The sequence below is a fragment of the Pinus tabuliformis genome, chromosome 9, assembly GCF_031772625.1.
Source record: "Pinus tabuliformis cultivar Carrire ecotype Pingquan chromosome 9, CPIR1, whole genome shotgun sequence".
Classification (NCBI taxonomy): Eukaryota; Viridiplantae; Streptophyta; class Pinopsida; order Pinales; family Pinaceae; genus Pinus; species Pinus tabuliformis.
In genome coordinates, this window is record NC_142307.1 from 817333998 (window position 1) to 817346639 (window position 12642).

General features: G+C 39.0%; 1 protein-coding gene across 5 annotated transcripts in view; it reads right to left on the bottom strand.

Annotated features, from left to right (window-relative positions):
• Positions 1-8348, bottom strand: part of LOC149151296 (lysine-specific demethylase JMJ17-like) — a 288744-nt gene extending 280396 nt beyond the window's left edge. For 3 of the 5 annotated variants that reach the window (XM_089445770.1, XM_089445773.1, XM_089445772.1), the window contains exon 1: positions 6663-8348. In XM_089445770.1, coding sequence (XP_089301896.1) covers positions 6663-8020 — 1358 coding nt within the window. In that variant the 5' untranslated portion in view covers positions 8021-8348. The remainder of the gene's footprint in view (positions 1-6662) is intronic. The other 2 variants (XM_089445769.1, XM_089445771.1) reach the window with 2 other exon arrangements.
• Between the last annotated feature and the right edge of the window lie 4294 nt (positions 8349-12642).

Below are 12642 nucleotides of genomic sequence, written 5' to 3' on the forward strand. Positions count from 1 at the left end.
TGTAATCCTGCATAAGATCCAATGCATCACCTAGGCTTCCAATACAACCAGTCATTAAAATAATCAGATAAAAGAGCTTACAAATCATGGATAACAAAGTGGGAACTTCATAATGGCATGCCCTTCCGTAGTGGGCTTTGGCATGTGCTAGTGTTTCCAAGCTCCAAAGGGGGTTAGCCAAGTACCTTATTAGGTGGTTTCAGCCCTTAAAGGGGATAGTATGTCCAAGGTACATCCCTCTAAAGGTGGGTGCAAGTGAGAAATAAGTGGAATGTTATAGGGAATGAGAGGGGCAATCCTGGGCCACATAGTGGGGCATAAGGGCAACTAGATAGGGGAAGCCCACACCTGGGTATGTAATGTGTAGGAGGGAGCAATTGTGGTACATGAGGTGCCCCGACCTTGATTTTTCCACCCTTCTTTATATGCCTTTTGCCTTTTATTAATTTCTTTAATTAACTGCTCGGGGCTCAAAGGACAAGAGCATGATATGTAAGATATAGCAGTGATTACCCCCTTTTAGGTAGGGCGGTCCATTGCCCTCCAAGGTTGGGACAATCATGGATTCCTGAATGATAAAGGAGGCTCATCTAGGACCTATGGAACCAGGGTGGTGGTCGTGATTGGGGTAGAGTTGTTACATTGGCTTTTGCCCACATGTTGATTATTTTGTCCTGACCATCTTTTGTATTTTGTGGAACAATTTCCTGTTAAATGTGGCCGATTATGCTTTTCAATTTTTCTTTTAATTGCTTCAACCTCTGGGACATCATTCAAAGCCTGGCCCAAGGTGGGGGCAAGGGGATAGGTAGGTTGGCCCTATGTGAACCCAAAGTCGAAATGTGGACCCAAATGGGAGAAAAGATGAATGGGGTATAGTGAGTGGAAAGGGAGTAATATGTGCAGGTAAAGGAGCAGGACCACGCACCCAAAGTCATGGTTTCCCAAGTAGTACCACCCTAGAAACAAATGGTAAATAAAGGAGATCCCAAGGCACTAAGATCCAAGGGTAACAGCCAAAAGAGATCAAGGGGACAAGAACACAAACTAAGCCCACTCTTTCCGCCAAATCCGCCCATCAATCCACACCCAGAAGTATCCATGATAAATAAACCCAATACTCAATTACCAAATGACGAGACATACCTTTAGATTCAAGAGGCCCACCTTCAAACATAAGATCAATAAAGGTGGGTGAGGGACCACATGGTTGGCTCAGGTGGCAGAGAAATAGCACAACGAGCTAGTAGGAGGCATCAAGGGGTTGTTGGCTGTCGGCTAAGGGTCATCATGGAGAAAAATTTATTCTAGGGATATCACCCACAAAGTGGTGGGTAAGAGGCCTTACTTCTTTGGTTCTAGAGGTATGTACCTGAACAAATGGACTCTGGATTTCAACCTGACGAAGATATACCCACTGCCATTCCAGTGTGGATCAAGCTCCCTTGGCTCCCCATCTCTTGGATAGAACATAAAAACAAGTGCAAAAGACAAGCCAAGACAAGAGGACACAAGATTTGACGGACACAGGGAAAAACCCCAATGTGGGGGAAACCCTTTGATCAAATCTTCTTATTATTATTCAATAGTTCAACAAAGAGAGAGATAGTACATAGATCAAATTCACTTGCCCAATACATAGACAAAACAACCTTATCAAAATCAGTAGTCAACAATAGTCAACTGCAACCCTAACCAGAAAGTCAATGTTGGTCAAATCAGCACCAAAACATCCTCCAAGCAGCTCGGTCAGAAGTAGTCTAATTCGGTCTTCAAGGAGAGTCAAAGTCAACCTAAAACAATTCAATCAAACTTGATCAAAGGAGAGAGAAATACTGTTGCAATTTCTGCAGTCAAGTCTGAAGTCAATGTTGAGGTCAACATTGGTCAAACTGCCCAAAACACCTTGATTTTTATGCCCATCAACTCGACTTAGGAAAATCGAAATTTTGCCCTAAAAACCAAAGTCAAACTTAGTCAAATCAACCTTGGTCAATGTTGGTCATCGCAAGTCTGATTCTCTGAAATTTCGGCTTGTTCTGCCCCTGAAATTTTCGACCTCCTGCCACACGTACGAGATAGAGAGAGAGGTTTCCCAAGCTACACGAACCAATCAAGAGAAGAGAGAGAGATGAATGATTTGTGTGATGGATGTCCAAATGAGGAGAGAGGTCACACATATTTATACAATTCATTGAGGGTGAGGGGACATATCCATTGGGCTTCTTGGGCCTACATTTGATTGAGGCAGACCTTGACAATTTGTGCATGACAGAGAATAAATTCAAAATTTTACTTCTGCTTATTCGAATGAGATGATCTTTATATCAAAATTGGACCTCTCGAAAAGAGGAATCCAATGCAATAATCATCTCCATCACATGAGTTGTCCTAAGGTGGAATTTGGCCCTAGTTGCCAATTTTAACATGACGACCCCAACGAATTTGTGTTGCATCTAGAGGACAATTTCCATTCTATTGAGAAATTAATGTGGTATTAGGATAGATTTGAAAAAACAAAAACCAGACTAACAAAGGCCATTACAGAAGAGGAAGAGGAAATCAATACAAAAGAAGAGAATGGGTTAAAGAGATCTAAGAAAATGAATTCCTTTCTCATAAAATATGAGGCTATTGTGAATTTCCTTCATGTTGAACATGAGAATGTTGAAAAATATGGTAGCCATGGTCAGTATTTTCATCTTGAAAAAAGAAATGGAAATTTGAATTTTTTTAAATTTGCCTCCAAATTCATTAGGTCGGTTGGGCTCCTAAGAGGTACGCATTCGACCCCCACTTAAAAGGCATTTGACACCCACTTAAAGGCTATATAAAGAAGATCATTTCTCCTCATTTGTACACATCAATTTTGTCTCATGCATCTCTGATCCAACGAAATTACAGGAGGGCCGAAATTTTTAAAGGGGGCAAAATTCTAGGGAGGGTCGAAATTTCTGGGACTTGGATTTTGACATGGCACTTGATCATGATTTTGGTTACTGGTTTGGCTATTATTCTGTTATTTGTTATTTATGATGTATTGATGAATCTGAAAACTCTCTCTCATAAGGAAGAACTTTTTCTAGGTTTTCCCCTTGTGGATTTTGCCCTAACTGTGTGCCTAATTTTTTTGTCTCTTGTCTCTTTGTTTCATGGTTACTTTATCGCTCTTTCATATTTATTAGTTGATGTTTTTCTTATGTATAACTGCCTAAATGATATTGAATTTAATGCTATATGAAACTAATATTTAATTGATCATTGAAGTAGTTATCAGGTGAAGAAAAACTTAATATCAATAGAGGAAAACATGAAGAAACATAATAAGAATTAAAAGAAGCAACAAAAGAATTCTAGAGAGAACTTGTACGAAAAAATAACAAGATATTCAAGCTACACAATCTTAATCAAACCCTTGTTAAAGAAGTTAAGACTATATGAAAACACAAAAAAAAGATGTCCTCATGGAGAAGAATTGTAAATTACAAAGAAATGACCAAGAGAGTTGAGGCACTGATTGGTAAGAAATTTTAAACAACCTTAAAATACAAACATAAGTCATATCATAAATGCAAGCAAGGATCCAAGGATTCAAGGACAAATAAACTAACAAAAAGTATTGCACTTCAACGTCCCAAAAAAATACGAAATAAAAGACAGAAGGCCACAAAAAAATACTACAAGAAGTTGACATTCAACATGAAAAACCTAAAACCAAGACAAGTAACCAAGGAAAACATTAGAAGATACTCTCTGAAATATAAAATATAATAACATCCCAGATTGAGCCTTATCGACATCCTCCCTACAAAGGCAGTGTTCACTCGAGATTCAAAACAGTAAAGCAAATACTTTGAGGTTGAATCTCCTAGGCAAGGAGGGCATGTTGTGACTCTACAACACAAAACATGAATAGCATAAAAAATAAATACCTCATTAATTTTTGTGGATCCTTACGGATTCAGTTAACCATATAAATCAACCTTAATGGTTTGTTAAGATTAAATCATGTGGTCAACACTTTCTTATAACCGAAAAACATATTTCATAGCTTTAATATTAAATATATACATAGGTCGTGTCAAATTCAATCTATGCTTAGGGTTTTTCCAATTTATTAACATAAATATAGGAAAATATCTCATTATACATCACCATTTCACTATTATATCTCTCACGTCAATGATTTTCAAGTAGAAGTTGTTAGACTTTCAACTTGGGTTGCAAAGTGGCCTCATTTATCTGGTTAATGGATACAATGTACATCCCATCACTTGGAAACATGACATCCCATCACCTAAAAACATTTTGCCCCCAATATGTTCTTATATTTAGACAAAATTCATAATATTTTGGATATTTTCTAAATAATTTGTATTTTACTCTTCTTGGGATTATATTATGTTGTCCTCCTTGGGCACCCATGGTGGACACCATGGATAGGTTATGGCATGCACCTTATTAGGCAACTCTTGTTCTTGCATGGAAAAAAAGACCATCTCAATCAAGTGTGATGCAACCCCACTCTCCTAACTAGCTAAAGCATGCTCGAGAATTTACTTCATGTATTAATTGTAAAAGCCACTCCCAACACCAACTACTTCTAACACGACGCTTCCTTTCTTGCCTAACATTTCCAACGCTCTTGGGGCTTATATGGAGAAGAGTTTTCATGATTCAAATCTACCCTAGATAGGCTTACAATCTTGAAGCCACTCACAAGTATATGACTGGCATTAACCCTACTTTAAAGAGTTCTATCACTTCCTAAACCCTTCCCTTCTTAGGAAAGCCAATGATCACATTAAACATGCAAAGTAGAAGTACAAGAATTTAATATATTCACTCATGCATTAAACCTAAAAAAAATAAAATTGAAACAAAAAACATTCATTTTTTCTCCTTTTTATGCACTATTTAGTAAAGAAAGGGAAGATCTTCCTAGTGTTGTGTAGGGCAATGAAAGAGAATGCCATGGTTGATTGACGGCTAGATGAGGGCCTTGAATGCTTTGTAGTGAGCTGATTGGGTAAAGTATGGGAATAAAGAGTTGGGTTGTGTCAGATTAGAGCCCTATCAGGACTTCATTTGTCTTTGGGCATCTTGCTCCCACTTGGGAATGGAATCCGTAGCTAATTCCTATGGGTGGGAAATAGATCACTCTTCAACAACTAGTTTGGTGTACTTCAATTGATCACAAATTAAGTGTTTGAATCTCTTTCTTTGTGGAATGATGCACATGTATTATGTTATTTAAATTATGTGAGTTAAGATGGGTTGCATGTGACTTATATTATGGAATTTTTATGTGAATGAGAATAACAAAATCTCATTTGAATCATGCATGTGGTTTTTTCCCATGGCTTAAACCATGTTGAGCCATTGCTAAGAATAGTTGTGTGCGCAAGTTTAATTTCCATTTGTTTTGTGTGTAATGTGATTCATGCAATCTATTTACAAGATTGTAAGAATTAGAACTACTAAATCCGATTGTAGATGGAGCAAAGAATTCAAATGGAGTGCCTTGATGACCAAGGGAGGCATCTGTGGGCATTATGGATGATTTGTAATTGAATCATGTGTTGAAATTTATAGCAAGTTGCAACCTTAATTCACCATGGATCAAGTAACAATTGTTGGTGCCACCTACCAAGACTGCATCACCAACTTTGCAATGTCACCGACCAAGACCGCATCACTAATTTTAATGTCGCCCACCAAGACCATGTCACCAACTATAGAATGTCACCAACTTCTTCAATTCCATAAGGAACCTAATAAACTTTGATGAGAGGAGATATGCCTTTTTGAAAGAAGTTTCTAGACCTCCACCTAAAATCACATGGTAGAGACACATTGCAACGAATTCTCAATGATAATCTTAGGCAAGCTATAGGGACATGTACAATGTTAATGGTCGCATACAATTCTATTGACCACTTATTGGCATGTAGTTCATCTCCTAGAAGCTAGTCATTGTATTGTTATACAAGCATAGCACATTTTGTCAAACATGATGCCCACAATCTATCATACCAAGTCTCATATTTAATCTCGATGACTAGTTCCATTCAAACGTTCACATCAGATATTTCTTTCAAAGACTATATATTGTCAATGAAAAAAAGAATACACATAGCCTAAGTTGATATATGCATTTCTCAACAATTTGACAACTTATAGGAATTTGACTACTCATAGAATTTAGCCTGAATTCGTATTGGAATTAAACCAGAAATAGGGATTTCAGTGCCAAATAAGCATTGTCATTGAAAACTAGGACTTATTGGTGTGTTTGAAAATAAAACATTCTCAAAGGATTTTCATGCAAGGCCCATCTCAAAATGGAAGACAAAACTTGCTACGAATAATGGGTAAACAAGTTATGTCCTACCTTTGAATTGACTATAGTTGTTAATGCTTTTCATATGAAAGGAAATCTCTAGTAAAATTTCTCTCTTCCAGGGGATATTCAAATCTTTCAATTCTAATCTACTGTATCTTACTTCTTTCATGCATCTTACTTTTCTAAATGCATCATTTAAATCAAATGACCATCATTTAGAATTATTGCAAATAAGAATAAATGAAACCAACACGATGGGAAAAAAGCAAGAGTCCAATTTTAAAAAATTCAAAGTCTTCAAGATCAAGAGAAATACCAGTGCAAATAATTGATGGAATAGAAGCAGTGATCCTCAAAATGCCAACAAAAGGATGAAAACAGCATTCCTATATAAAGCCAAGGAACCATAACGCCTGCAATATTATCATCCACAAGCCGCAGCATAGAGCCATATAGTTTAGGAAAATTATTAAGATTCCAAGGGCTAGCTGTATGTTCTTCCCATAGTGTGCGATCGGCGCAGGCCGGAATTTCATCAACGGGTCGAGGAAAACCACTACCGTATTTAGAAGTATCCAAATCACTCCCATACATAACGTCTACCTCGCCAGCCGATCCCTCCACAATCTCCCAAAACCGCTGTTCGATATCCGCATGACATGCCCTTGCTGATCCGAACCATTTGCGCTTAAACTTATCCGCCAATCGCCTAAACGCATCTAGAGAATAAAGCTCGCCGGGCATAAAACCAAAGCTATCCTTCTCCGAATTCAGGCAATCCAAACAATACCAATTCCCAGCTGGAATCGCCTTCAGGGGAGGCGAAAGACAGTACAGATGCCATCCCTTGTCGCACCGATCACAGAGAAGCATCATTTCTTCGTGCAGACCACTCTGACATTGCTCGCAGATTTGATCCAACCGCTGTTCCGAGTTCGAGTCCTCTTCTTTCAAAGATTTGTTTTCTTTGCAAGATCTCCGCCTCCTCTTCACCTTGGGGTGACCTTGAGGTTCCGGTCCCGATGTCGGTTCCGCCGTCTGCCTCTTCGTCCCTTTCTTAAGGTTCGGCATCCGTTTGCCAGAGGTCGTGCACATTTGATAAACCTCATAGTCATACAAATTCTTCTCATAAATTTGACACAGCGAAGAATTCGTTTGCGTTGAACTGACGGCATTAGGGTTGAGGATCCGCATCACCTCTCCCCATTTCTTCTCCTCCACAACCCTATCGAAACCGCCGTGGCGCTTGACAGCATTGAAGAGCTTGCACAGGTCCAACTCCTGCCCTTTTAAAACCACCGGACGATTCCGCGGCCGCCGCCCGCCATGCTTCTCCAAGAACCGCCCGTACTCCAACTCAAAGGTGCTGGCGTCGCAAGCGGCGGGCCGCTCCTGAAGCTGGTGAATGGCCTGCAGCTTCGTTGGAAAAGAGAACGTCTGCAAGTCCCGCGCAAACGGCGGTTTCCAGCTTTTCGGAGGAACGATCCTGCAAATCCCGTAGGGCTCAACCTCGGCTCTGATCTTCTCGATAAATCTCAGGGGATCCCCGAACTCTTCTTCCGTGGGGTGGAAGACCGGCGCCAGCGGTATATTTAGGGCTCCAAACCCCGACGGATTCTCATTTTTCTGCGTGCCGTTGAGTCCATTTGAGGACTTCGGATTTCCCCTGCCCATTGACCAAGATTTTGCCGTCTGCTAAACAGGGTGTGCTTTATGTGAGTTTCATGGCGAATGCTCTGATTCGCTTTGGCCTGTTTATTCTGAATCACCTGAAAGCCTCTTGATATGTTTAAGCCCTACATGAAAAAACCAATAAATATATATTGGTTGTGGCTTCAGAGTATAGCCGTTGACTGCAACACACAGATAGAAATAGAGGACGATGGATTTAAGACGATGATGACGGATCTCTCAATCAACCTTCAATCGGTCTTTCACTTTACCACGGGCGGCATACAAATCCATGACCGCGCCGGTCTTTTCTTTCGGGACGCGCGTTTGGTGCTTTTAACGAGGCACTGGCACTGTAAGTCTTAAATCTGGTGTTTTGTCTTTTTAACAATGTGTAAGACGATTTGTGGAGAGAAAATTGTCTCTAACTATGGGTCAATTTAGGTCCGCGGTGATTACTGTTACTTCCGCTTCAGTGTACATATGTTTAAATCTCACATGCCAAATTTGTATCGTTGTTTATAATAAGATTAAGTAGGTTTAAATTTTGTACGTGCTTTTTGTTCCACGGTCTATAAGATGATTGTACTCACCTTTAAAGTATTTCTTGGAAAACGAAATTTATTAGATGTTCTTCAAAATGTTTAGGTTATGAGTATTATATTTTATATTTTTTGTTTTAACTTTTATGTCGCGTCATAACTTTTTATTGGTCTTAAATAGCGTTGTGACGAATTTTCAAGGTAATTGTATTATGTTCCTAAATGTTTATAGTTTATTCTTTTGTAACCCTCATATTTTATGATCAATTCTTTGTAACCCACCTTTTTTCAGGTATTGATTCTTTAACATGAGTGCTTGATTTGATTAGCATTATCTTGGTATCCAATACAATATTAAGCTCATCATCTCACTTAAATGATGATTTAACGGTATATATCACTAACATGTAATTGTTTAAAGTAGTTCAGTGGTATTGTTTAATTTGATTAATGTTGAAAGTATTTCAATGGTATTGTTTAATTTGATTAATGTTGTTGATTAATTAATAAAATTTATTATGCCATTTTAATGAAAATTTAAATGTTTATATCATTAATATGTTGTTACATAGAGGAATGAGCAAATAAATCATTAGTGGAAGTGGTCTTTTATGGTTAGTTTTGTGCACAATGGAGAGGTTTATCGTTTTTCATGTTCTAAAGTTAAAGTTGGCTTGAGCATATATCAATTTATTCAAAATTAATCAACAATGCGTTTCTTGGTTTGACTTGACCATAATTACACATCTATTTGGTTAACCACAATATTCTTTTTAGCAATAATGTGTCGCCAATGCAGATTGTTGAGAGGTCATTTGTTGAGAAATCTACAAGGAAATAGTGATGAGCCCCAAAAATGGACAATTATTTGGGCTCATTCAACCTCCTAATTTGACTTAATCCACCATTCGCATTAGTTTATTGCATGTTTTTTATTATATTTATGTTAATAGAGTGAATTTGGTTAGTCATTATGCCAACAAGTCTAATGGGTGCTTTGTGTAGCCTTTTTGGTCAACTTGGAGACAAAATTGAAGGTCTTAATGAGCACTTGGCAGCCAAATTCGTGGGAGAACAAGCTAGAGGATTTGTAGGAAGGTGTCCCCTTCATTTATGGGCCCTTACCTCGAATTCTCCACCATCAGCTCGGAGTTCAAGGGCCACCGAATCAATCAGCACAAGGGCAGCCAAGCAAGTCAAGTAGGACTGTTGTTAACTCCAAGTTTTGGGCAGCCGAGTCCCTAAAGTTTAGGAGGACTGTTGGGTCCTCAAATTGTATAAATAAGAAGGCTTAGGGCCTCATTTTGGTTAGCCAGTTAGTCATTTTGTTAGCCAGTGGATGTTAGCTAGTTAGCCAGTAGATAGTAGCTAGTAGTTAGTCATTTCATAGCCTTGTTGTAGTCATTTTGTAATTCGATTTGTAGGCAATGGATTAGCTTTGCTTTCAACTCATTCTCAAGCTCTCCTTGTGGACAGTTTTGATGTAACTCTTCATTCTTGATTAATAAAGATGAATCTAGCTTTGCACCAGCTCTAAATCTCTCTTGGGAGGCTGTAGCTCTTGGGGTTGGGCCCATCTCAAGCGCCCAGTACCTCCCTTGTTTATCTTTATGTCTGTTCGCTGCATTCTTAAAATAAAGTCTGCTCTTTAGATTTAATTCGTGCTTTGTTACTTAGGTTGCTTTTGATGGTTAAAGTAGTTGTTTATGTTTAGAATATATTGGTAGGATAATAACAGGAAAAAGCTCCAAAAAAGGGTCAGCAAACGCTTTTGGTTTCACCTCTTCCTTATTGGATCAGGGGCTGGAGTTGAAGTAACCCTGCTGTCCCAAACAAAAACACTTTCTTTGCTTCGCCATGCAATCATTAGTGTTTGAATCTCGTTCGTAGAACTTGATATCAGTTTGGATGCATGCTTAGGTTTATGATCACTTAGTTTCATAGTTGTTTCACATGGTTTCACTACAAATAAACTTCTGTTCATTTCCTTTTGTTGTTAGGTCAGATTAGAGTGAAGTAACTAGATCATAGGTTTTATAACTAGATCTTTGTTTTCTTGCATGTCTTTGTTTGTTCAGTTTGAAAAACCACTTGCAGAGTACCTGGTATCCTTCCTTACCTGCCATACTCCATCCAACCTACCTGCTTCACCCTTCACTTATAACCCTTACCTTACATTTTCCTCATACACTTACTTTGCCATGATTCTCATCTTCTTGTGCAACATCGTTTCATCCATCCTTGAACAAATCCAATCGCTCCTTAACCTCATCCACCAAGTCCTAGACCTCTTCACACCCCTATTTCACCTCCATACTCATTCCTCCATCTTTTTCCCTCCATCCATGCTCCAAAATCCCATTTGGAAACATCCTATAGAAGAATTACAGAACATCCTGTAGAAACCCCTGCAGACTTCCTGTAGAAGTTCATAAACACGGTTGCATGGCATCCTGACTTTGTGAAACTCTCTGAAAGGATGATAGGGATCCCTTAGACCCTCTCTGTACCTTTCTGACCTCTTCCATGCATTTCTCCTCCTTGATCCACCTCTGCACAGTGAAAAGCCAGTTAAAAGCACATGCATGATAATTCTAATAACTTAATCAAAAATACAAAAAGATGTTTTCTTCAGATAGTGATAACTTAGACACATGCATTTTACCTTCCTAGAAGTAATGGCATCTCTTTTCATAGTTTGCATTCTCTCCTTTGCATCAGTAGGACTAGCTGGTAGAATTAGGGTTTGCTAGGGTTTGCGTTTCTTTTTGGCTTTCATTTTCTTTTCGCAATTAGATTAGCTTCCTTCGAGTTAGCTTTCATCCATCAATTAAAAAGCTTCTTCTAAGAGCTCATAGAAGTTGGCTTAAGCTCCTAGCGGACTTGTGCCAGCTGACCAAGTGACAGCTGCGGCAAGAGCTAGTACTTGTGCATACAGCACCGTCGCTTCCAAGTTTGTTACAAACTACCGGGTTGATAAAATTAAAGAAGGGAGTTCCAGGAGTTGTAGCATTATTGCTACAATACTGGAGCCCACCATCTTTTTGGCGCCGTTGTCGGGGAAGCGTCAGAGTATTGGTGATTGTCGCTTTTCTTCTATTTTCCACTACAATCTTCTGCTAAGTAGTTTATTTCATTTCCATTATGCAATTTCATTTATGCAAAAGTAGATTAGCATTTCCTGCTTTCATAAATTAGCATTTCAATTCCGCAATTTCATTTCTGCAAGCGTAGATTAGCATTTCAATTCCACAAGCGTAGACTAGCATTTCATTCCTGCAATTTCATTCGAGCAAAATAGATTAGTCCTTTCCTGCTTTCATTTCAATTCCGCATTTTCATTTTAGCAAGATAGTTAATTGCAGTTCAATCTATTTCAGTCTTGCAAGTAGAAGTGGAAAAAACAAAAATCAACCAAAAATATTTCCTTTCATGCCTTGTAGGAGTAGAGATAAGTTAGAAAAATGATTGCACAACACCCCCCTTTGCTTCACACAGCCAACGTTCTCTCTTCTTCGATGGTTGTGACTAAGAAGAACCCCTGGGTGGACATCAAGACATATCTGAAGAACCTCTAGGGGAGAAGAAGAAGAAACCATTCCTCTGGAGCAAATGGCTACAAGCAAAAATGTTGGGAGCAGTACCTTATCCAAAAATGAATTTGCAAATCAGATCGAAGATTTCAAGAGTGATATGAGGTAGTTTCTTGCCATGCAATTGGATACCTTGCGGATCCAAAAGAAGCAAGAAGAAGCCAAGAGGGCTTTGGCCATTTTTTGTCCTAGGTGCACTAGAAAGCATCCTAGGAACGAATGTCCATTGTACTCCATAGAAGTGTGTTTTGTCTGTGAGGAATACCATCCTACAGATCAGTGCCCTTATTTACCCAGATTCAAAACTGCATATCAGAGAGCCAAAGGAGCCACTGAATCACTCTATTACATGAACCAAAGTTGGCCGCATGGACCGAGATCTTACCAGCAGGAACTGCAAGGGACACCCGAGACCTATTATGACCCCTATCAAGCCACTTTCATGCCTTCTTGGGGTCCCCCTGCTCATCGTTCCTGGTCTACACCTCCT